At 42.6% G+C, this 26,922-nt stretch overlaps 1 protein-coding gene across 1 annotated transcript in view; it reads right to left on the bottom strand.

The window, feature by feature from the left end:
* The window catches only part of UGP2 (UDP-glucose pyrophosphorylase 2), a gene marked incomplete in the record, with an annotated part of 652,430 nt that overhangs the window by 90,274 nt on the left and 535,234 nt on the right, over window positions 1-26,922 (bottom strand). The window contains 1 exon segment of the mRNA XM_044055543.1: window positions 18,596-18,838. Coding sequence (XP_043911478.1) covers window positions 18,596-18,838 — 243 coding nt within the window.

Below are 26,922 nucleotides of genomic sequence, written 5' to 3'. Positions count from 1 at the left end.
CCTTGCTTTACAATATTAAAACCAGATATAAACCTCCGCTTTGCACCTATGCATCTCTTACTAGGGTTACCACCTGTCCCACTTTGCGAGGGACAGTCCCTCTTTGGGCAGTTGTGTCCTGACAAAAAATTATAAAAATGGCAAATGCCCTGAGATTTTAGGACAAAATCGTTTCCTATATTTTATGTAATAGTTGCATAAAACAGTTATTCTGTATCTAAAATACCTAAATGTTATAAGAAACAGAATAATCAACTAAAATGGTACAATAATAAGCTTTTATTTAGGCAAAAAAGTTAAGTTCTATCCTTTGTACTGACTGTGGGTATGTGTCAGCCTGTAAAATCTGGTTTGTACCAAAAATGTTCCACTTTGACCATTTGAAAAGGTGGCAACCCTATCTCTTACTTGAAGGAAGCTATCCTATTGGTAGGCGGAAGTAGAGGAAAGTCATTGAGACTGTGGCTGTGGGGCAGGTGAAACCCCTGTGTCACTTCTTTGGTTTGCTGGCGAATAGCACACTCTGCTAATATGTCCGTCTCGAGTGTCATATCATAGTCAGATAGGGGTTTGAATCCTGCAAATGGCAAGTGTGCATTTTTGGCTGAGGGGGGTTAGTGTGTGTGAGGACAATGTCCCTTTAACTGAGCTACAAAATATAAGTATCATCTTGATTTTTTTTTGATTATTTTTACAGATTACTGTTTTTACAATTTAATATATATAAAGCACTTTGTGTATTCAGTATCTTCACAAATCCTTATCTGTTTAAAAACTTTCATTTGTCTCTAGTCCTTGCTGTCTGGTAGGCTATTGTGTAAACTGAAACATCTCCTCTGTGTAATTATCTCTTGGCTAGTGGGGGCTGGTTCTTTTGTGTTCTTGTAAAAAAAAAAAAATTTCTGTCTTTTGCACACAGTGCAGACTAGAGAAGTTGTGACTGCAACTGAGCTACAAAATATAAGTATCATCTTGATTTTTTTTGATTATTTTTACAGATTACTGTTTTTACAATTTAATATATATAAAGCACTTTGTCTATTCAGTATCTTCACAAATCCTTATCTGTTTAAAAACTTTCATTTGTCTCTGTAGTGCTTGCTGTCTTGCTGTTATACTTGGTGGCTTTGCAGTTGCCCGCCCCTACTGTGACACACCTCCCAGTCTAGTGTCATTAGCTCATTCTGCTTAATACAGAGAGAACATTTGATAAGGCCTTCTGTTCCTCCTTTTTCCCTTTCAAAAAGTTAAACAAAACTTTTTTTTTTCTCTTTCGCCTGAACCTTCTTGTGTTCTGACTGTCCTTCTCAAACATTTTGGAAATATACAGTATATTTCAGAGCATTTGTTATAACTGTATTTGCTATAACTGATTTAAGTATTTTTTTCTGGTTTTTTGATTATTTACTGCTTAGCGACTGCATTTTAGCCTGTTTATACAGCTCTGCATTCTATTTAAACTGTTTTTGTGTTGATTAACTGTTTTGCACTTTTAAAAAGTTAGTTGTTGCTTAATTTTACCTGTAGGTTAACACACTCAAGCGCTTAGCCGCTTAAAAGCATTTATAGCATTTACTGTCTGTTTTTCCTCTGTTTTCTGCAAAAGAAAGAAAAAAATCTTGTTTTCCCTTACTGAACTAGAATAGTCCAGTCTTCAGAGTTTGCTGATCTCTGGGCTTTGTCTTGGTTCCTGTGCTATTCCATATCCTTATTTGGATAAAAGGAAGCGTCTTTGTTCACTAGTGGGAGTGGGGAGCACTGAGCGCCTATTTGTCCCTAGAGGAGTGGTTTCCAGCCAGAAACTTGTAGTCTATTGGCCATTTTGGGTCAATTCCTAGCTCTTTTCAGCCCCTGTAATAAAGCCCGCTTTAGCGCTTTCGCTTGTATTCAACTCAGCACAGCTCCTCGTGGTGTACTGCAGAGTTCTACAAGCAGCAGAGCAAAAGAGTGACTTTTTCCTGATTTAAGTATTTTTTTCTGGCTTTTTGATTATTTACTGCTTAGCGACTGCTTTTTCGCCTGTTTATACAGCTCTGCATTCTATTTAAACTGTTTTTGTGTTGATTAACTGTTTTGCACTTTTAAAAAAGTTATTTGTTGCTTAATTTTACTTGTAGGCTAACACACTCAAGCGCTAGCCGTTAAAAGCATCTGTTTTCTGCAAAAGAAAAACAAAACAAAAAAAATCTTGTTTTCCCGCCTTACTGAACTAGAATAGTCCAGTCTTCAGAGTTTGCTGACCTCTGGGCTTTGTCTTGGTTCCTGTGCTATTCCATATCCTTATTTGGATAAAAGGAAGCGTCTTTGTTCACCAGTGGGAGTGGGGATCACTGAGCGCCTGTTTGTCCCTAGAGGAGTGGTTCCAGCCAGAAACTTGTAGTCTATTGGCCATTTTGGGTCAATTCCTAGCTCTTTTCAGCCCCTGTAATAAAGCCCGCTTTAGCGCTTTTCGCTTGTATTCAACTCAGCACAGCTCCTCGTGGTGTACTGCAGAGTTCTACAAGCAGCAGAGAGCAAAAGAGTGACTTTTTCCTGATTTAAGTATTTTTTCTGGCTTTTTGATTATTTACTGCTTAGCGACTGCATTTTCACCTGTTTATACAGCTCTGCATTCTATTTAAACTGTTTTTGTGTTGATTAACTGTTTTGCACTTTTAAAAAGTTATTTGTTGCTTAATTTTACCTGTAGGCTAACACACTCAAGTCGCTAGCCGTTTAAAAGCATTTATAGCATTTACTGTCTGTTTTTCCTCTGTTTTCTGCAAAAAAAAAAAAAAAAAAAAAAAAAAATCTTGTTTTCCCACCTTACTGAACTAGAATAGTCCAGTCTTCAGAGTTTGCTGATCTCTGGGCTTTGGCTTGGTTCCTGTGCTATTCCATATCCTTATTTGGATAAAGGGAAGCTTCTTTGTTCACCACTGGGAGTGGGGAGCACTGAGCAGCCTATTTGTCCCTAGAGCAGTGGTTCCAGCCAGAAACTTGTAGTCTATTGGCCATTTTGGGTCAATTCCTAGGTCTTTTCAACCCCTGCTATAAAGCCCGCTTTAGCGCTTTGGCGTGATTTAGCGGAGTTGCCCATAGAGCACCATCGGGCAGCGCGGTTAAACAAGGTTAAACTATTTCTGGCTCCGTAAAGTCTGCTCTTCAATTTTTCCCTTAGAACTTCTCTACTTGCAATCTAAACAGTCTATTCTCTATCTCAATAGCTCAGCACTTGCTCCTAAAGCATTTTTATACAGGTAAAGTACTTGTATACTAAACAAAGTACTACATTAGCCTAGAATCCCCTTGAGTACCCATTTCCCTACAGGTCCCTTCTGACTCAGTTACACAGCAAACTTTTTCACTTTTTCTAGCATGTCAAGGGTCAGTTGCTAGCGTCCTCTCCTGTTCAGCTGGTGAATCTGGGCATCTTGAGGCAATGTTACAATTGCCTCATGTACACAGACAACCCACTCCTTCCCACAAAACACAAATACATGTGAGAGATGCAACTATATAGCCAAACTGGAGGCTGAGCTCTCTCAACTCAGGACTGGCAAGACCAGACAGGAGGAGAAGGAAACCACGCACACCACAAACCCAGTTTCACATAGAACTATCACAACTGCAAAACAAACACATAAACACACAAAGACATACTCGGAGGCACTGAACAAAAATCTACCAAAACTACAGAGGCCTCCAAAGCAGACACCCAAGCAACTGCCACCTCAAGACATAAGACATGCAACACATAGTTCTCAAAGTCAGTGTGCTAAACAGTCACAGCCCTTAAGGCCAAACACAATGCCAGACACACTTGTTATAGGTGACTCCATAGTCAGACACACTGACCCCACTCACCAGACTGAACAAGGAAAAGATCACAGTTAGCTGCCTGTCAGGCGCTAGAATCCGCCACATAACACAAGCACTCAGGTCACTCCACAGCAAGTACAAGTATGACTCAGTCATTGCCCATGCCGGTGTGAACGACCTGAGACGTACCTCCCTGGACTACATGAAAAGAGACATAGAGGAGCTCTCAGATTATGTAGCCCAGGCCGGTATGACCCTGACCCTGAGCAGTATCCTACCCTCACCAAGAATGATGCCACAATACAGAGACAAAATGATCAGCTTTAATAATTGGCTTAATTACTGGTGTCATTCTAAGGGGATCCAATGTCTGTCTGCCTGGGATGACATGCTTGACAAGCCACGCTGCCAAGGGACGGCTTGCACCTGTCACCCTGGGCTTCCGGATATTGGCAAAGGCTCTGCCACCCCATAGTGCCTTTTTAGGCAAGGCTCAAATGATAAACCTACCGCCCTAGAAAACAAAAATGGAGAAAAACTAAGGGTAATACTGCTCAATGCCAGAAGTCTAAACCTCAAGATGCACGCCCAAGCCCTCCTCAGTATGGAGAACATCGATGTTTGTGCTGTGACTGAAACCTGGTTCAAGGCTCCTGAGAGCACCCCAGCACTATCAGGTTATACCTCATATCATGCGTTCCGGCCCCAAAATCCGGACCGAACTACAAAAGGAGGGGGAGTATCCATATTCATAAAGGATACCCACACCTTCAGGTTAGTGGCAACGCACGAAGCATCGGAGACCATCCAGGTGCAATTAACCATAGGTAAAACTGCCCTACAGTTTGCAACATGCTACAGACCACCTTCTCAAACTCAGGAAACCCACACAGCCTTCCTGAAGACACTGGAGAGTATAAATGTCTCTCCAAACGCCATCATATTGGGTGACTTCAACTACCCAAACATAGACTGGGAACATTACTCAAGCCCCAACACACTAGCCCAAAGGTTCCTTGAGTTCATAAACTCAAATGCTATGGAACAACTAGTCACCATTCCCACAAGAGGAGAAAACATACTAGACCTGATCATCACAAACATGGGGACAAAATGCTCCACACCGGAAGTATATCCCTCATTGGTGAGATCAGACCATAAATTAATCTCACTGGAGATCCACATCCCGCCCCACCCCCAGCAAAAAAGACCACAGTGAAGAACTTCTCAAAAGCAAACTTCACACTTCTTAAGACTGGAGTGGTATCCTTCAAGGCCCCCGAGCCAGTGGAAACCACAACCCACGCTGCTGAAACCCTTACAAATGCCTTCTACGAGCACCTCCAGGAATGTATGGATCAAGCAATCCCTAATAAAATCAAGACCTTTTCCACCAAAGGCAGGCGCCCGGTCTGGTGGACTCCAGCCATAAACAAACTCTACAACAAGAGGAGAAAGCTACTACATGACAGAGCAAAATCCCTAAATGGGAAGGCATCTCTGATCAATACTAGCAAAAACTACGATCACTCATAAAATCATCCAAGGCCAACTTTGAGAGAAAAATCGCTAATGACACAAAAGACAATCATAAAGCCTTCTTTAGCTATGTTAGAAACCTGGGTGGAAACTCCCAGATATGTTCAGAATTAGTCCAAAATGATAAAAATCACTGAACCCACAGACATTGCCAACATACTGGCAGACAGGTTCAGTGCAAATTTCTCCCTCCCTCCCCCAAAAGGAGAAATATCTATCCCACCAGAGTCTAGCCTCCCAAACATATCAGATGCCCAGGTGAGAGCTGCTCTCTAAAGCAAAAACACAGCATCAATGGGACCGGACGGTGTCCCCGGCTGTGTGCTACACGAACTCAATGAGGAACTAAACCCACACATAAGGCTGCTGTTTAATCTTAGCCTTACTACAGGATACGCACCCAAAGAATGGCGACGGCAACTGTGGTCCCACTCCACAAAGGCGGTGCTTCTATGGACCCTGGAAATTACCGCCCCATAAGCTTGACGAGCCTTGTCTGCAAAGCTATGGAGAGGATCATAATGGAACTCATAAATAAAGACATTGGGGACCTACAGACACTGGATCCTACCCAATTTGGCTTTGTCAAGGGCAAATCCTGCCTCTTGAACTTGGTTGACTTTTTCGAAACAGTCACTAAGGCCATTGATGAGGGTAAGGCAGTTCACACAGCCTACCTTGACCTAGCAAAAGCATTCGACACAATACCCCACTCGGGCATCATAGAAAAGCTCACCATCTTAGATGTAAACCCATATGTCACAAGATGGGTTGCAAACTGGCTCAAGGACAGAACACACAGGGTTAGAGTTGCTGGTGCCATGTCAGACTCTAATCCGGTCACGAGCGGTGTCCCACAGGGCTCAGTCCTGGGCCCCCTCTTGTTCGGCATTTATTTTTCTGAAGTGCAGGCAAACATAGGGGGATTGTGGCTGACAAAATTTGCAGATGACTGCAAACTGGGCACCATAATTGATGCTCCATCAGACACAGACATCCTCCAGAAAGGTCTCATAGAAATGGATAACTGGTGCCAGAGCCATGGCCTTAAGCTAAATGCCAAAAAATGTATAGTCATACCCTTTGGGAAAAAACAAGGGAACCCCTAATTACCACATAGGTGGTAATCCATTAAACATGGAAGAAGTTATCAGGGACCTGGGGACCCAAGTTGACAGTAACCTCTCTTTTGACACTCACATTGCCAAAGTGGTTAGGAAGACCTTCTACATTGCCCACCTGATCATGAAGGGATTCACATCCAGATCAGGAGAGGTCATTGTACCCCTGTACTCTTCACTTATCAGACCAATGATTGAGTACAATGCCCCATTCGAATGTACCTTACCCGACACCTGCAGCAGTTGGAAAGACCCCAAAAGTTCCTCACCAAAAGGATAAAGGGCTCAAACATATCTCATACGATGCCCAACTGAAGAAACTCCAGCTCTATTCAGTCGCATACCGTCTGCTCAGAGGTGATCTGTGCCTGACATACAAGGCCATGTTCAACCCGGAATTAATGGACATGCTCCACCTCAAAAAAATCCAAATCCACCAGAGCCACGAGAGCATGAGACTTAAACCTCAACACGGATATAAATAGGACATGCTGGAGGGACAGATTCATCACCCAGAGACTCCCTACACTATGGAACAGAATCCCAGTCCATGTGAGGCAGAGCCCCTCACTGACTCTGTTCAAGAGAAATCTTGACGAGTGGATGGGAGATCGTAGGTTTACCCCGGGAATCATCTCTGTATCACTGCTGGACAGAGGCACAGCAAACTAATGGGTATAGTATTCTCATCCTAAGGGGTGGTGAAAGCCACACACACTCTGGCTAGGCTTATAAATGCCCTAGGGCAGATAGCCTAGTATGAACCTATGAACCATTGTTGTCCCCTGTAAGGACCTCTGCATTGTCCTCTTCCTCGGCCACGTCTGTTTTTACCCCTTTGAAATTTTTCAGGATTAGGAAAGGACCAGTTTTTTGAAGGCCAATTCCTACTGAATCTGGGGGGTTGAACCTGGAGGAAATCTTTCACCGTCTGAACTGATTTTGCTTTTTCCTCGATGGACTTTAACACATCCTTAGCATTAGCACCAAAAAGCTTGTTCTTTTCCAAAGGTGCATCCAGAAGTTTTGCCTTTACATGATCTGGTAGAGGTTGATCTTTTAACCATGCATGTCTGAATGACTGCCCCTGTCATAGCTGCCCTACATGAAGCTTCCAGTGCATCATATCCACACTGCAGGAAGTGATTGCTTACTTGCTGAGAGTTATGTACAGCTTCATGCAAAGACTTCCTGTCTAAAGGATCAGGAGAGGCCAATGTTTTCTGTAAATCTTCTAACAGGAAATCCTGATATTGTAACATATGAAAAAGGCAATTCAAAGCTCTCATAGATAAAGTAGTGGAGGTGTAAACCTTTTGACCCCATCTCTAATGACCTAGCTTCCCTGTTGGAGGGCAAAGGATTTTTAGAGGTGGAAGTTGAAACACCTTTAGATCCCTGAGAAATAGTTTCCAAATCAGCAGTATGGGCCCTGAATAAATGGGAATGTATTTCTGGGACCCTGTAATACCTGTCTGGCTTAGCTGGAGCAGGAGGAAGAGAATCAGGGGTAACACTAGAGTCAGAATATAAATCATCCAAAACATCAAGCACAGGAGGAATAGCTAAGGGCCTGTGCTGGGGCTTTTTAAGGAAAGTTCGAAGGCGCTTTCTGGAATCAGAATATTCCTGGCCTTGCCACTTGAAATGTTCCCTCATGGTATGCAGAACTTCCCCAAAAGAAATATCCTCAGGAGGGGAGGCCGAGGGGATGGAATCCTCTGCATCCGAGTCCTCATAGGTCTGGAAGAGCTCTTCCTGGCCATCAGAGTGGACAGAGTCCTCAGAATCTTCATCTGAAGGAATAGGGTCAGAGGGTTCAACCCGGGGCCTTTTATCAGAAGGAGGCTGGGATCCTCTCTCACGATGGGCCTGTGAACCCCTAATCATGGAAATTAAGTCAGCAGCCATAGTCATAATTTGTGTCTCTGGAGTAGGCTGAGTTAAGGCTTTAGCAGTAAGATGCTTGGTCTTGCTGGCTGCCTTAGCCCTAGTGTAGGCCTTAATAGACATGGCCATAGGAGGCCTGGCAGCTCCATGTGCAGGAGTGACCTTATCTACAGCAATGGTCTCGGGCATTTCCTCGGTTTCGGTATCCGGAGGAAAATCAATAACTGGCGTCGGAGTGATATCCGGAATCGGAGTCGTCGGTAATGCGGTGTCTTCGGTTCGGAGTGGTGGAATAACCGTCTCAGGGGGAACCGGAGCACTCGCGGTAGGTTTTGGCGTGGAGTCGGTGGTAGACGCGGGCAGAGGATGTCAGTCCCGGTCTTTTCGTTTCTTGGGAGTTTGCGATGTCGGAAGTTCCGACGGCATTGTATAAGCAAATTTTTCGCCGAAAAAACCTTCAGCGAACTCCGCCCGGCGCCTGAGAGTGCGCTTGTTGAAGCGAGCACAGGCTACACAGGCCGAGACGTCGTGCTCTGGGCCAAGGCAAGGAAGACAGTAAGAGTGGAAATCCTTATGAGGTATTTGTTTACCACAATAAAGACAATTGTTAACTTTTTCAGTAATTTCTGACATCGGCTGAGGCAAGAAAAGGTCTCCAATGGGGTACTTAGCTTTTTTGATGACTTCGGAATCGAAGAATACAGGAGCTGACCGACCGGCACTTGTGAACCGCTTCTGCTTCGGGCACCGTGCGGCAAGAAAGACTGGAGAAAATGGCGTCGCCTGATGCTTATGTACTCCAGCCGCTCTGACGTCGGAGAGAAATGCGACATCAGCCGACGTCGGACCCAGACTTTGGAATCCGGCCGACCGAGGGCTGCCTGAGGCAGGACAACCCATATGTTATGACTGCAATTGCATTCTTGAAGGACATCTAAACTAAACAAAGGCTTCAATCATATAGCTCTGCCACTTAAGGTGTAAAACTCAAGATTATTCAGTCTCTTCATACAGAAGTTTTGTCTCGAAGTCTGCAACACTCATCCCATTTCTGAAGTACAACTAGTGAGCCCCTGTACAGCTGGGCATAATATTCTAAGTTATTCTACAGCCTACAGCTACAACAGTCACAGCAAAATTCTACCAGGCTTGCCTCTGCCTACACACCCGAAAATCCTAATTATTCTCACCAAAGCCTATGCACATTACTAAAAAAGTCATAAAATAAGATAAGGGATGAAAGCTATGTTATTTATATTTGTTTACCGGGGTAGTGCATGGATATCAATGGACCATTTGCAGGCACAAGATAAGGGATGAAAGCTATGTTATTTATATTTGTTTACCGGGGTAGTGCATGGATATCAATGGACCATTTGCAGGCACAGCCCAGGTGAACAGGATCGCATAAGAAACTAACAAAATATTTACAGATATGCTAAAAAACACACATTTATAGAAGCAAGAATATTCTACAACATTTAGTTCAAGACACAGTTTACAAAGTTAAATATGGATGGCAAAATGGAATTATGCTTAGCAGAGCTTTATGGATAAGATGCAACCATGACAGAGATGGCTTACGCTACAGAGATAGTAGCATATTGTTATATATTTGTATACAGACAGGTATGAAGACATTAGGAGGGGCAAGTGAGAATAGTTGCAGGAAAAGGATACCATGGGGAGAAGACTGAGAATAGGAGAGAGAGAGACAAGCAGAGGGAAGAGGAGTAGAAAGGAGTGAAGTGTGGAAGATGCAAAGAGAAGAGGGAGGTAGGATGAATAAGGAACAGTAGAGTGAGGGGATGACAAGATAAGGATGAAATTGGGATAAAAGGGGTGTGAGAGGGCTGCAGGGCTCATGTAACAGGACCTGTGTGATTGCATCTGCACCTTGTCTGGGTGAAGAGATGTTCCGTCAGATGCTGTCTGAATTCAGAGTACTTTCAGACATAGTGGAATGTAGGCCTATAATTTAGGTGCTAGGATGAAGTACACAAGGTCAGTGCAATAGAATTTAGTTTTTGGAATTACAGGGTGGGTTGAGATTGAGAAATACTCCTGAGATAATACGTGGAGGGTTTGATGAAGAGTGAGTGAGAGAAGATCTCAGGAGAAAGGGCTTTGTGAATTAGTGGTCCTAGTAGGAGGGTGGCTCTCAAATATACTGGGAGCCATTTAGCTTTGACGAGAGGTGGGCAGTGGTGCTCATTAATGGAGCAGTTAGTAATGAACAGTCAGATTTTATTAGAGATTATTTGCAAGGTGGGGGCATTTTTCTTTGAAGCTGCAGGTATTATGGATAGTTCTTATCCGAGTTGGGATAAGAGTATTTCTTTGCCTATGGTATGTTTGGCTGGCTTGGACAGAACAAGTGATAGCTTCTTTGCCCAGAACAGTAGTGTGTTGATCACTTTGTGCGTTTTGAAATAGGTCAAAGTTAATAGACTGGTCTAACCAAATACCAAGACATTTGAAGGATACGGTAGATTCTATACTGGCATCAACATCTTTAATACTAAAGGAATCCCTTTATGGAATTCAGATTATTTCTTTTGTGTTGCCATTGCTCATCTGAATGACATCACCAGTCATGTCTGTGGGGGGAGAAATCTGATTTCTAAAAACAATAGCCATCACATGCTACATTTTAGTCTGGTTTGGTCTCAGAATTTTTTTTTTTTATTTGTATATCCATACTTGAACAAATGATAAGCCAGACTGTAGGTTGTGTGTGGAATAAAATGAATGATCCTGCCTCAATTTAACAGCAAAAATTCAACCAAAAGTTAATTTCCTGACCAAGAACTCTTTGGAGAGCTCCAGAAGTTAAATAAATGAGCACACTGCACATTCAATGTATACAGTAGGCTTTACTTACAGTAGGGAAGATAAAAACTAACCACAACATGTAAGGAGAATACATTAAGTGTTTATTTCTAAGATACAGAAGTAAACTGACAAAATGACTTCACTTTAAAGTTTTAATAAGCAGCTGAAAGCAGCAGATTATGCTAAAAAGTACGCAGTATTACACTATGTTATTTTTCCTTCTTACAAGGTAGTTACCAATACGTCATGGAAAGGTACTAACCACCCATTAGAGCCTGGTAACAACACCTCATCACTCTTGGCCCCTGAAGACCCCCCCATATGAAAATTTAGAAACATTTTGGCAAACTTATAAGTGACTGCAGATCTCTGGCTTTCTCCTGTCTATCCCTCCTGTGTGAAACCATCACATTGGTGGCATCCAATTCTTCCTTCACCAAAGGGGATCTTATCCCTCCATATGAAAACTGCCTCTTCAGCTTTATGAACTATAATTCTGCACACAACTGGGTAAAAGAGCAGAAACAGGGCAATCATACTGTAACCAACTCTTGATTTACTTACTGAAGCCTCTTCTCCCCCCACAGACATGACGGGTGATGTCACCAGATGTGCAATGGCAACACAAGAGAAATACTCTCACCCATGTGGTGATGTATCCCTCTTTTGCCCGTCCACCTGTTGCAACACCTCATTGCAGCCCCATACCATCAGTGGGATTTTGGATTAGCTCAGCCACTAGCATGCCACATTGGGCTAACAGTTGTCATACAAAAAGACAAGCAGAGGTTGTATAGACTTCTCCCAGTGTCCTACTGGAGATGGGCACAAAATGACAAGAGACTGTCGTTGCAATCTCTTCACACAACTAATTTGGGATGGTTTCTTCTGCTGCAGCACAGTGCTCCCAACAGCATGTTAGCTGGCTTAACCCTCCCTACTCTGCTGGGGTTGCTGGCCCACATACAAAATCTAGCAAGAAAGGTTATTTGCCAGGTGGGATGGCCAGACAGCTAGCATAGCTACAGATAACGGACTTTCTAGCCACCAGAAATCTATCCCTCTGTGCTGCAGACCTCTATGATAGGCTAGTGCTACTCCACAGGTTCATGCCACATTGTGCATCTCTGCCCCTTCTATGGCAGTGATATCGCCTATTCCCACCTGCAAGTTCAGCCCAACAGCCATTTTGTACCCATCTCCAGTGGGACACTGGGTGACCTGCACACTTCAGACCATTCCCTTACCTTCCATCTAAGAGAAGCTAGCACACTTCATCATGCCTCTCTTTTCCCTCTCCCAAACCAGCTCAAGTAGGTTCTTGAGTGGTTTTATTAAACTCCGTATGCCTGGGTTAAGTCAGGGCTTTATCCCCTATGCCAACAAAGTTGTCTGCTTCTCAAAACAAGGCTTGCTGCACTAGGATAACATGGATATGGATTGGGTACAAGACCCTTTACACCTGGGGTCAATGACACAGTGCAAACTAAGAACATAAATGTAGAAATAAAGTCCTCGACCCTGGATGAAGTAACCAGCAATAATAAAGAAGAAGCAATAAGTAAAATAAAACTCGCCGGATACACATGGCACGTAACTCTTTATTTAGAAAAAAATGTGAGCACTTTCTCAGAGTCCTCTCTGCTTCATCAGACAAAGTATAGCAGTTAAAATTTCATTTAAATAGTGATGCATCATGGTGTCAACCAATCAATTCCATGTTGAACATAAATGCACCAATAAACTGGTACAGCAGTGATCATTCTGACAGGACAGGTAAACAAGTGAGCTACTGAGACAAATACGCAAAGTATATTCTTAACATTTGCAACCTGGACACGAGTTAAATAGCTGTAGTGAAGCTAAACAAATGTTCAAAATACATGAATATTGAACAGTGTAAAGCATTCATTATGACAGAGCTCATGGAACTGGTACTATATTTTAGTGGTAAAAGTGACCATTTTGTAGCTATACTGGGCCAAATATGATGTCTGCCCACTCTCCCTTAAAGCAGATGCACAGATATGTCCTGTAGATTTTTTTTTTTTAATCAGAAAGTTTTCCACAGGCCAATGTTTCTAAATTAACACACTTTCCAGATCTTACTCTTAAAGACAGCATTTAGGGTACATCATTCTGAGCTGTAAAAGGGGCTAAAAACTGGATTTGCTCACTATACAAAGCTTCATCCTATTTTGTTTTATTCTTTCTTCCAAACCAAGTCATCTTCAATACTCTTCCATCTGATACTCCCGTGCTAGAAGTCTACACTTTTCAGGTGCAGATGATATCACCATATTAGTTGTGATTTTCTTGAAGCCCTCATTGAATTATGTTGGAGCTATATGAAAAAAAAATCTTCAAAGACATCAAAAGTAATAATGGCGCCTCTGATTTTAGAAGAGGACATCTTTGACAATCAATAATTTTTATGGAATGAACTGCTTTAATAATGACAAATATTACTGAGAGCCTAATTTGCTTTTATCATATTCTACATTCTACTCACTGGACTAATCTAAAGGCAACAGGTATTTGGGAGCACACATTTTCAGATAAGCATTCTAAAAGTGGTGAACTAGTTGGATGCAGTTAAATTATTAATATATAGTTGAATCCCACAAAGCAATATAGGATAATGTGGGAACAGGAGTTACCCAGCAAGGCAGTTAAAAACACAATGGGCAAGTATATTCTCTATACCTAAACTGTCCACTAGGTCCCAATAGTTTGGCATTTCCAACCAAAAAATCTAATGTAAATATTTTTATAAACCAGTCAGACAAACAATGTATCCATCCACATCATCAACCTGTAGGAGATTTACTTTGGGGTAACAGGGAGATTGGATCCACATTCGGAGACTATGCAGCCCTAGCAGAGTTCAAAGATTTACTGCAAGACTTCTGTAAAATTTGGCCAAATAAAGTCTGGTATGGATTTTCTGAAGGATATCCTGTTAGAAACTCGCATGTCTGTCATTTAATGAGGACTTGCCAGGAAAAAAACAACACAAGGCAATTTGAAATGGTAACTGTTGTAACTGCTATGTACTGGAATTGCTGTGTCTCCCATCAATTTGGAGATTAGCATGCAATTCCAAAAAACAAATACTACACACATTGCTGATTTGTTTTTGCAAAGGGGTTAAAGTTCCTTGCATCCTCTAGTGTGGATTCGGTGCCCCAATACTCCTGCTACTAACATGTACTAATACAGACTGCTGTACCTTGGAGCAGTGTGGAAAAACTAGAGAATGCAATTTCATAATTAGTAAGTGTCCCCCCACAATCACAGCTGTAGGTCACCAGTTCCAAGGACTACAATTACAAATCTCAGAATTTCAACAGGCATTGGGTAAAAACACATCCAAGCAGGAGTTCCTCCATGATTAGTTCTAGGTTTGGAATGCCCAAGGACAAAACTCATGTGGCTTTCTGTCTGGAAGGAGCTTTTAATATACTGTTCTGACTGCCCGAGGGAGACAATGCTTGAAGATTATGTGCAGCAAGGGCCAGCTGGCTACAGCACAAACTGCAAGAGGCATTTCTGAAAAAAAAAAAAAACTACAGGCAGCTATTTCACTGGTGGGAGTAAGCTGTATCTATGTCATGTCAACACTTCAAAATAATGGTAAAAAAATTCAGCAGAAAATCCAAATGGACAGCCTGTATAGATACAGCAAACCCTTCCTTCCCTGCATAAAAGATGAACAGCTTATACAAGTCATGCATCCTTTTCAGGAAGCATCTGCACCAAATGTGCAAAGACAGTGGGAAGGAGCTTCTTCCTCTAGGTTTCAGCTGCAGAAAAAAAACACAGAAACAGACTTGGTTAAGGGACACTTCTAAGATCATCTTTGGAAGGAATTGTGGGGTGAGCCCATACTCCAAGAAGGTCTACAAACAGAGCCACAACCTTACCAATGAGGTGCAATTAGAAAAAGGAGAACAAAGATGAAATCTTTAGGATTCTAAAGTGTTAGACTCCTCCTTGGGTGACAAAATGCTATGAGCTTTGGGACCTATGCAGGACAACAGGTCAAACAAGGATAAGGACTACAGTGAGTGGCTAGGGATGGGCACTACTGTGAGTGGCTAATTGCCTTAACCACTCAAACAGGGGCTTTAGATGTCATCTAATTTCTTAGGAGTTGAAGTCAGTGTAGCTCTAGCCTGCTTTAAGAGAATCCTGAAGGACTGGGATCTCATGCGAAAGACTAACCTAAGGCTTCTCCGCCATCTTTCCCCGAAAGACTTTGTCAGGCATTAATGGCAAAGACAGAATAAGGGACTCAAAGTCAACTTAAGTAGTTCTTCCATAAGACTAAGGGCATTCTTTCACATGAAAGGCCATCTGTAGATAATAAGAAATGTGCTGGACTCATCTTTGTCAGTCTCAGACTGAGCTCTCCACTAACTGAAAAAACAAGCTCAAGTGAAGGAAAGCATGTGACTAACCATCACTAGGGGTCAGTGGACCAAGAAATGGAGATAAACTGCCTGCCAGCTAAGGGTAGCATATACCAGAGAGACGTTTGTGCCACATAACACAAGCTTCTGATCAAACTCCCTAAAGATGCACCCCTTTCTTCATGCTGTCACCAGACATTTGCTGACTATCTAGAACCCAAGACATAAGCCGTGATTGTAGGACAACTCCACGGATTCTCATAAACCAGGGCCTATTTGCCCAACTGGGTCTAGAGGCAGCCCCAAAACAGGAGTCATTAGTCCGAGTATCACCGATCCATGATCGGGCAGCTCAGACTACTCTTGGGAGTGGTGTGGCTGAGCTACAGTTCCAGCTATGAACCATGGCCCAGTTAGTGTCGAGGTCAGAGATCTGGGGTGGGGGATCTTCCAGTTCCCTTATTTTCTTCCAAGGTGTAGGATGGCTGCAGACCATCACTTGCAGGCCAAGAATGAACTCAGTACCTCCATGGTGCCACTTGAACACCAAACTTCCTAATACACTAGCCAGTCCTTTAACTGCTTGAGTGTCTGCATTTGGGCCAACCCTCCTACTGGCCCCTAGATGAAGAGCTAATGACTACCTTCTTTTTTGATCTGAAGCAGGCAGGCTGATGAGTTCTCCTTTTCTGTGGGTGGAGCTTTTAAAATTTCTCAATTGTAGCGGTTACCAGCTTACACTTCCCAAGACAGTAAAGGCAACACCGGTGTGGGACTTTGCTTGCAATCTGATGGCCATATGAAGCTGTCTGCAGAACTGTGCTTAGGTATGCAACAAGACACTGCAAGTGACAAAAATTGCTGGGCTTGGGGGAATAAATACACATGTATACAATTTGTGTTGTATTACAAAACATTGGTAGAAGTATGCAGACAGCTCTAAACCTGGAATCTTCATAACAAATTACAAACGACTGATGGAAAAGATATGCCCCCAATCAGGGACCCACTGAGGATTACTCAAGCTGCCTGATGTAGTCCATATACACAAGCTTTGTTATTGTGACTAAAGAGTACAAGGGACAAGTTAAAAGGACACCAGTGGGGATTCTATTCTTAAATGCTCAACTTCTCTGTCTTTTTCTCCCTATTTACTGTCCTTGCTATGAATAAACAATACAGCATATAAAATATTTTAAACTCACTGTTTCCACTAGAACAGTAGCTTACTGTACTGCGTTGGTTTCACTTTCAAAAAAACTTTTGTCCCGCCCTGGAAAAGTCTCCAATTCACATATGTCATCCTTCCACTACCCATACAGAAAGTAAAGGCTAGAACAAGGAAACAGTACATGAGTCACGTCTTCTGCTGTGACCCGTCAATCACAGTAGGTAACAGCTCAAATTACCCTTAGTGCTTTGACAGCTAGGGAAGTTAGGTGTGAAGGGGGATTGCAGATGAGTCAAAGTAGTACAAACTCAGGCTTCACAAAAGCTTGCAGTTTAGCCATTCTAAAAAGAACCAGCAGTAAAAAACAATTTGAAAGCCTGTTCTGTGGCATTTGCACTATGTTTTAAGTAGTCATTGAACTGCATGAAATGTTACTTAAAACTGAGTGAAAGACAGCAGTGCATGCATGAAAAATCAGTGCAGTGACAGATGATTTAGGAAGAAAGAGGCCTGTGTGATTTTTTTTTTTTTTTTTACAGACAAGCACTGAATTATGGGATACCTAGAGGCAGACTAATCAGAATTGCTTCAAGATGCCAGACCTCATGTGGTCAGACTCAGAAATTCCGTATAAAAATATTTAAAAAACTGTAAATAGTCCCAGAGTAGTGTTAAAATGTAGGATTCAAAAAACAAACATGCACACACACCCACCCCTTCAAGGAAGACTATTGTCTGTAAGGGAGACTATGTACATACGGACGTCAGCGAAGATCGAACTGGCAGCAAGAAAGTCTGAGGATCTTATGCTCATACGTCAACTTAGATATTCCTACGCCTACAGGCTGAGGTCACATGACAAATATTTGGTGCTTCATTTTTTTGGTTTGGTATGTCGGATGGACGTCAGGTTACCTCAGGCAGGATAACCAAACAGTACTGGCAAACTGCAACAGTGATACAATGAAGGACATTACTGATGTTTGCGGGTCTATATTAGATCACCGAATGCTTAAAAAAGCGAACAGGGATTGATCGACCCTATGTAAGTGAAAGCTTACAATTTCGAACCGTCAGAACAGCGATTTTTTTCCCTAGGGAAAAAAATTGCTGTTCCAACAAAAAAAAATAAATAAAACACTTGAAACATTACATTAAGTGGGGGGCTTCACCCCCACCCCCCTACTTAAATATACCAACTTCGAGACCGCACAACAGTGCCGAAAACGGCAAAGTAACGAAGCGTCCAAGCAAATTTTTTCCCAGGGAAAGAATTTGCCAAAGCCGCTTCGATATTTTGCAGTTTCAGGCTTTTGAGTTCGACCAAGACGCATTCGAAAGAATGCATCTTCGGTCTTCTAATAGGGAACCATGTTTGCAAGGAAGACACAGATTCAGATGTGGTGCGCTCAAAGAAGTGCGGGTTTCTATCAAGTCATTCAGCCTTCATTTTCTGGTTTTTATTCCTTTCAAATAGTGCAGCTTGACTGTTCGTTAATACCTTAAACAACCTGCTCAGCTAATGATGTACATAAACGTAGCTACACAACATGTTATTATACAGTGAGCTAGAAATGCTTTAAAAATCTGTTTTAAACCCATGGATACAAGTCCATGTCCAGATAAATTGGAGTTACAGATAGACTGTCAGACATATCAGATTATAAGTATGCCAAGATAATACCGAACACAATCCATAGCATCAGCAAAAGATAGCACAAGGCTAAAAGGCAAAGATAACAATATCAAGAGTATTTCATAGAGGTCAGGTTGTAGTTCACTACACTGTATTACTTGTTGAAATTAAAGCTGAAGGTCGATACCTTTGTGAAAGAACTGCCCAGTTTCACTAGAGGAACAGTTGGAAACTCTCTCTTCTCACTCATTGTTAATGACCCAGCACTAAGACTGTATAGATTAGACATAACAAGCAACAGGTCAGATGAGGTCTTCACAGGCAGGAAACGGCTACGAGGTACGTTAATTCCCAATGAATTGTCAAAGCATTTGACAGCAGCTCCCACTGCAGTTTCGAGCTGAATTACATTTAATCCTCCATCCAGAGTCTAGAAAAACAGAATAAATATAATTATGTGAAGGTAATTCAACTTTTTTTATCCAGATATACAAGATAATTTCTGAAATGCACTGTAAGTAAAATGCACAAAATAAGCTCACTAAACAATGAATGTGAGGCATGACTCTACTAACCTGTTTACATTTACAAGTCACAAAAGAAACTAGTAAATTTACAAGACACTAAATCTAGGAGGCAAAGTCCAGGCATATGGGCTTTCATACCTTGCTAAGAGTGCAACTGCAGCGACGTTTCACCAGTATACTTGAAATCCTCCTATTCTCAACCTTCAAACACTTGCATGCATTGTTTTTATGCTGATCTAGTATTGTCAACCAGGCAAACAACAACCTAACTAAAAAAGAAGTTATGTACTCACCATAACGTTCCATGTGAGTTGTTCCATCTTGCCTTCATTCATCACTGATGGGTTCGGAGCCGATCCTCGGCTCCGACACGGCCGACTAGCAAGCTCAAAGTTCTCCAGTAGCTCAGGACTCCACCCCTTAACCCATAATGCACTGCTGGAATTACCTCAGATCTTGTTTGCTGCATACCATACAATAGTACAATAATTATTCTGCCTATGAATGAATACATTGAAAAACCAGGATGAAGACAGCCTCCAGGTCAACTGCCAGCCAGGAGGGAGGGACGTGAGAATGAAGGCGAGATGGAACAACTCACATGGAACGTTATGGTGAGTACATAACTTCTTTATGTGAAGTTGTTCAATCTCGCCATTCATTCATCACTGATGGGTAGCATCCCTAGCACCCTGATCTTGGGTGGCTCACGGAAGTACACTCTTCAGAACCATAGAACCAAATAAAGCCCTGTCCCTGGAGGCCTTATCCACTTTGTAATGAGTCATAAAAATGTGAGGTTTAGACCATGTGGCTGCTTGCACAGATGCTATCCAAAGGCAATTTGGCCTGAAAGGCTGACTAGGTAGAAACTGCTCTGGTTGAATGAGCCTTTACTTTACTAGACAAGGGCATATTATGACAAGCATATGTATAGGTGATACAATCCGACAGCCACTTAGACAGGGTTGTTTTAGCAACTGGTTTACCTTTCCTGGTCTCAGAAAAAGACGCAAAGAACAGATCTGATTTCCTAATGTCTTTTGTTCTGTCCAAATAAAATCTAAGGTGTCTATGAACATTGAGTTTATGCAACATATATTCCAGTTTAAGCAAAGCAAAATATAATTCCAACAGTAACCAGGTACCTCTGCAAAAACACAAAACAAATCCAAAGAATAAAAGCAGGCAGAGACAAGGCTCCAGTTTCTTCAGCTGATTTATTACAAGACACACAAGCGCTTTCACCACAAGGCTTCTTCAGGTGTATAAAAAGCAGCACTCAACACACCCATTCTTATACTAAGCATTAGCTAGTCACATGATTAAAAAGAGAAAACTCTTAAAGGCACAAAGAACAATTGTATTCAGCCCACAGTAAAATGCATAGTAAAATATACAAAAACTTCATTATAAAAACCACATTTCATAAAAGCAATATTACAAAAAATACATATTACAAATACACGTAAACCACATAAATGTAACAAATTCTACCTACGTAATGGTCTATTTTTCAGGATGGGTCTCAATGGTACATGGTCATTAAGACCATGTCCTGTGTTAGCTCAATCGCACAATCCATTTAGCCTCCAGGTTCTCAGTTTCAACTCTGGTGTCACACCCCTCAAGTTCTCATAACATTTACCTAATACCACATGTGTTGATCATTCGTTTCTTTAATGTGTTTTGCTAAAGCATTGAACACACTACCCTTCTTAATATGGTATAGGTGTTCCCTGATCCTATCCCTTAATAGTCTATCGGTCTTTCCCACATAGAATTTACTGCATACTTTGCGAGTAGCAAGGTAAACCACATGTGAAGTATCACACCTTGCACTGGTTCTTAGTGTACAAGTTACACCAGTATCTGGATGCAGAAACTCCATATCTTGATTTATAAATTTACAGAGCTGGCACCTATTGCACGGTTTAGTCCCTGGTGTATCCTCAGTCCTAATTTGATCTCTGGGATTGCAAAGTCGTCGCCTTAGCGACTTCTTGTTTTTAAAAGTAAACTGTGGATGTGTTCCTATCAGGTTGCTAACTTGTTTATCAGATGTCAAGATATTCCAATGCTTGCCTATGATGTCTGTACAGTATCTTATATTTCTAGAATAGCTAAAACACATTTTAAGTGTTTGTGAGATTTGTTTCTGTTGACCCCCGTTGCATAAATCACTCTCTACCTGTTCCTTGATTAAACGGTCAGACTATATCTTGAAGGACACTGAACATTTTGTGAGAGACTTATACAGATTTGCATGTGAAAGAGAGCAACAAGCCTGTAAACAACAAATGTTGGCTCCAAGGGATCCACAATCATCAGGTCAGCCTCCTCTGGCTCTGAAGGTCTGGTATGGCTCAGAGGAGAAGCAGACAATTCAAAGGTAGCGGTCTTTGGCTCCGACGGTTGTGTCTGAGCAGACAGCAATTTAACTAGGCCTGGTGTTTTTAAGAGTTTCTGAACCAGCCGGTCCATATCCAGATCAGATAGGCTGACATAGGACCTGGAAGAGTGGACAGACGGAGCCGACTGGATCAATATGGATGGAGGTTTTTCGGAAACCGGTTCCAAAGCCATGTCCCGGTTCTGAAAGGAGCAGACTGTCTGCTCCGAAGGCAGTGGAGCCAAAGTCACCACACACTCTGACCTTTTCCCTTTTTTGGATCTAGAAGCAGTGGAAGGCTTAGAAGATTTAGATGATTTACTGGCTCCATCCTGGTCAGACAATGCCTCAGAAAAGGGGTGTTTGATGATACCCCTATCAATTTCCTCTTCCTTTCTGCTAACACTCTTGTGGAAAAGAAGTGACATATACTGCAAGACTCTTGCAGATAAACCTCACCCAAGCAGTAAACACACTGCACATGGGCATCTGTGACTGAAATTTTCTGTCCGCAGTCTGGGCAATTTTTAAACCCAGACTTTGGATGTTTGTCTTTTTCTTCAGACATTACACAACTCAATCACACTATTTAACTATGTGCTGTTTTCAACTATGTAACTCACACAAACACACACGCAGCCCAAAAGGGGCACTGACAACTAAATAATTATAAACAGTAATAAGAGATCGAAAAACAATAGCCCCAAAAGGGAACACTGACTAATCACTAAAGAAGGGATCCTAAGGCTAAAGGGCCGAAGGCAAGATAGATAATACTGAGGGAAGGGGTATAAACACAGAAAAACTACTATCTACTAGCTAAGTACATCTGCTATTAAGAATAGAACAAGGATATATAAAAAATAATGAAAAAAAAATATATAACTTGCTGAAAGTTGAAAAACTCCCAAGAAAGTCTCGAGCCAAGCTGGAAACCAAGAGATCCGTGCCACGGCAAACTAGATCTGAGGAAATTCCAGCAGTGCATTATGGGATAAGGGGTGGAGTCTCGAGCTACTGGAGAACTTTGAGCTCGTTAGTCAGCCGTGTCGGAGCAGAGGATCGGCTCCGAACCCATCAGTGATGAATGAACAGCGAGACAACTTCACATCTATAAATTACACATCTGTACTTCACTCAATGTTGACACTACATATGAGATTAGTTTCATTGCTTTGCAACCACTGAATAATGGGATAGGCTTCAGCTCCCCTGCAGGCCTGAAATGGGTCAAGCCTCTGAGAACAACAGGGTCTACATTAGAAGAACGAAACGACAAAAGAGTGAACTGTCTTTCATCAACACATAAAACCCGAAGTCTGAAATCAACGAAGTTAAGGAACAGAGATTTTTTCCCCCCAGGGGAAAAATAAAATTGCTGTTCCAAAAAAATGTTTTTTATGAAGACAAAAAGTGGGGGGCTTTGCACCCCACACACCCCTACGTAAATATACCAACTCCGAGATCGCACCACAGTGGAGAAAATAACAAAGTCCCAAGAAAAGCCTGACAATGTTTTCTCTGGGGGGGGGGGGGGGGTCGCTGTTCCGTAACTTCGCTGTTTTCAGAAGGGGTTTTCCGTTTCAATGAAACAGCATTCGCTCTTTCGTCACCTCCTTCTTCTTCTAATACAAACCTGAGAACAACCAGGAGGAGTGGGTTTGTCCAAAACACTTTTCAGTCACGTCCCAGGCCAAAGGAATAAAAATGTCAGTCGGTCTGTCGATGTAACAGATCATGAAAATAACTTGCTTGATCATAAAAGAGCAAAAAATCCAACTGCTTCAGACTGTTTACTCTTTGGGGACTGCTTTACCCAATGCTGTGCAACCACTGAGGTGGTATACATTTTGTAGGTGTGAGGCTGAAGGGGAAATTGCCCCTCTAAAAAAAAAATTTGTTTCAGTTTGTCCCATTTGCTTCAATGTTGCACGAAGTTTTCAAAGTTGTGAAAAGTAAAGTTGTGTACACTTACCATAAATGCAGATGTTCGAGTGCATTCACTGTTGCAGTCATCACATTTGGGTTATCTGCTTGCAGTAGCCCCCAGTCGGCCTGATTAACAAAGTCTTGGGTCCTGCGTTGGTTGCTGTCCCTTCTTCCATGATGTCAGGTCGTCAGGGGTATAAAACATGCAGCCGAAGCCATTACATCAGTTTTTCTTGCTCCAGATGTCAGGTGCCCCCGAATGGGAAGCAATTAAATCTATAAATATACAAGGTTATACCTCCAACAAAAAAGCAAATACACCAAAAAGCTTTTGAGCATAGTAAAGGAGGGTAGAGGCATAGCCAAAAGTAAGGGGGCTGGAGGGAGGGTAACCAGGACTGCAACAGTGAATACACTCGAACATCTACATTTATGGTAAGTGTACACAACTGTACTATGTTCTTCGTGTTTCACTGTTGCAGTCATCACATTTGGGTAGATTCCCAAAGCTAAGGATGGGAGGAGGAATTTAGATAGCATTAGGACCAGCTATAAAGCCCTGCAGGACTGCAGTGGCAAAGCCAGCTCTGGATTTAGAGAAAATTGGCAGATGGTAATGCTTGATGAAATTATGTACAGAACTCCAGGTAGCAGCTTCTAGGATGTCCCTGGTAGGGACGCCTCTGAGAAAGGCTGTAGAGGTAGATGCAGCCCTGGTTGACTGGGGACTGATCCCCTGTGTGATAGGTTTTCCACAGTGCTTGTAGAAGAAATAAATGCAATGGCCTATCCATTTGGAAATAGTTTGCTTTGAAATAGCTTTCCCCTCTGCCCCTGCAGTAAATGCCACCAGCAGTTCAGATTTCCTTTGAGGTTTAGTCCTGTCCAAGTAGAATCTAAGTTGTCTCTGCACATCTAAGGAGTGCAGTATCCGTTCCCCTTTGTTCTGTGGATTAGGAAAGAAGGTTGGCAAATTAATGGACTGATTAAGGGCCACACAGGACACCACCTTGGGCATGAAAGAAGGATTGGTCCTGAGGGACACCCTGTCCGCATGAAAGATGATGAAAGCCTCCACTGCCATAAGGGCCTGTAATTCAGATAACTTCTTGCTGAAGTGATTGCTAAAAGGAAAGCTGTTTTCCAAGAAAGGAATTTTAAGTCTGCAGTAGCAGCTGGCTCGAAAGGAGGAAGAGTGAGCTTTTCCAATACAAAGTTAAGGTCCCAAGAAGGAGTTGCAGCTTTCCTAGGTGGTCGTAAATTTTTGGCTCCTCTAAGGAACTGCTTGAGCAGTGGATGAGAGAAGATGGGAGGTTCTGTGTTATAATGAGCTGAAATGGCTGAGGCGTGAATTTTGATGGAGGAGAAAGACAGGCCCTTGTGAAGCATCTCAGTTAAGTATTGTAAAATCTGAGGTAAATTGGGCACTGCTGTGCTCATCCCATGAGATTGGTTCCAGGCACAGAATCTTTTCCATTCTTCAGCATAAGATTTTCTAGTACTAGGCCTCCTCCCTTCTAAAATGATATCCATCACTGGTTTACTGAGGGATGGTAAAGGAGAGATTAGGTAATTAGCCAGACTGCTAGGTTCAGTGTTTGAAGCTGAGGGTGAAGAATCGGGTTCTCCTGCTGAGACAAATAGGGTAGGAGTCTGAGGCAGGTGCCATGGGGCCAACAGTGGCACACTGCGCAAGAGGGGGTACACCAGTGTTGGAGTGGCCAGTCTGGTGCAATCAAAATCGTCCTTGGTTTGTCTTGTTTGATCTTTAGTTGTACTTTGGAGAGCAGAGGCAGAGGAGGGAAGGCATAAACTGATAGGTTTTTCCAGGTGAAGAACAGGGCATCCACTTTCCAAGCTTGTTTGTGGGGAGTCCTTGTGCAAAATGTGTCCAATTGATAGTTCTGGGGGGAGGCAAACAGGTCTATATCTGGGCTCCCCCATTTGCTTGTCAACAAGTTGAAAATCTTTAGTTCCAGTTTCCATTCATGAGGGTCGTAAGGTTTCTGCTTAGTTCGTCTGCTATTGTATTTAGTTTTCCTGGAAGGAACTGAGCTTGTAGATACACTTGGTAGCTCAGGGCTGTGTTCCACAATGCCATGGCTAGTCTGCAGAGGGGGTAAGAATGTGTACCCCCCCCCCCGCGCTTGTTTATGTACCACATAACAGTGGTGCTGTCGTCTTTACCATTAATTGTCCTGGAAGAATGTGGTCCTTGAAGGCTGTCAGAGCATTCTGTACAACTAACATTTCTTTTTGATTGATATGCAGGTGCATTTGACTTGGGTTCCATTTGCCCTGAATGCACTTCTCTGCCAGGTGAGCCCCCCATGCATAGTCTGATGCATCTGTTGTTAAGGTTTGGGCGGCAGGGGGTAGTGTGAATGGTAGTCCCTTGTTTTGGTGGCAAGCCTCTGCCCACCAAAGGAACTCTAGGCATAGGCAAGGTATGATAGGAATCATTGCTTTTAGATCCTGAGAATGTTGACACCATAGGCTTTTTAGATACCATTGTAGTTTCCTCATATGCAGTCTTGCATATGGAATTAGAAGAATGCAGGAGGCCATGAACCCCAAGGCTTGCAGTATTTGCCTTGTAGATAGCAGGGTTTTTGTGGCCACTTGTTTGGAGTAGGTTGTCAAATGAATTTGTTTCTCTGGTGTGAGGAAAGCCATCTGGGAAGTTGTATTCAAGTTTGCTCCCAGGAATATAATTTGTTGACAGGGTACCAGGTGTGATTTCTTTTCATTTATGGTGTACCTCAGACAAGTTAGCACCCTTTGTACAAAGGCCAGATGGTTCAAAAGTATGTCCTGGCTTTCTGCTTGAATTAGACAATCATCCAGGTATGGGTATATTTGAATATTTCTTTGGCTGCAAAATGCAATGACTGGAGCTAGGCACTTTGTGAATACCCTGGGCGCAGAGTCCTCAGCATCAGAATCCTCATAGGTAGACAAGTGTAAATCCTGGTCATTGGAGGAAACAGAAAATTCAGAATCCTGGTCAGAAGTATCATAAGCAAACTCAGTCCTAGGTCTCTTAGAGGGGGAAGGCTGGCTTCCCCTGATTAAAACTAATAAGGTCTTCAGCCATTCTTATAATTTGTTTTTTTAGGCATAGAAGCCTGACCATGCGGTCTGGGCGTCAGTTTTCTAGGCATGGTTCGAATTTTAAGCCTTAAAGAAGAAGATGGCGCCGGTTTAATACGCAATTCAGTAGGCCTGAATACACCTTCAGAAACCGGTGTCTGCACAGTGGCTCCGGACCCATCCAAGGTACAGACATCCACAGGTTCCACAGTTGAAGCATCTAGTGGCATACTGGACTCCAAATGGGACTCAGTAGAGGCCTGCGAATCTGAAGTAGTGGGTATCACTCTCTGTGAAAGCGCCTCACTGAGTACCGGTGAACTGGTGACTGGCTTAGTAGAAGTGTTGTTGGCAGCTTTGGACCTAGGCAGCCTGTCGCTGTCTTTATCTTTGCGTTTTTTCAGAATGTCGGTAGTCGGATGGCTTGCCGAAGACATATCAGGATAATTGAACCGAGCACCAAAATATTTAGCAGTGAAAATATACAGACGACAGATAGTTTGTGGTTTAAATAAGGCACAAAACCGACAGCGAGGTACGTCGTGGTCAGGGCCTAGGCAAGGAATACAGTAT

The sequence above is a fragment of the Protopterus annectens genome, chromosome 1.part2, assembly GCF_019279795.1.
Source record: "Protopterus annectens isolate FY-2018-M chromosome 1.part2, PAN1.0, whole genome shotgun sequence".
In the NCBI taxonomy this organism is placed as follows: domain Eukaryota; kingdom Metazoa; phylum Chordata; order Ceratodontiformes; family Protopteridae; genus Protopterus; species Protopterus annectens.
Note: the sequence above shows the minus strand (reverse complement) of the source record. Positions and strands in the feature narration are given on the sequence as shown.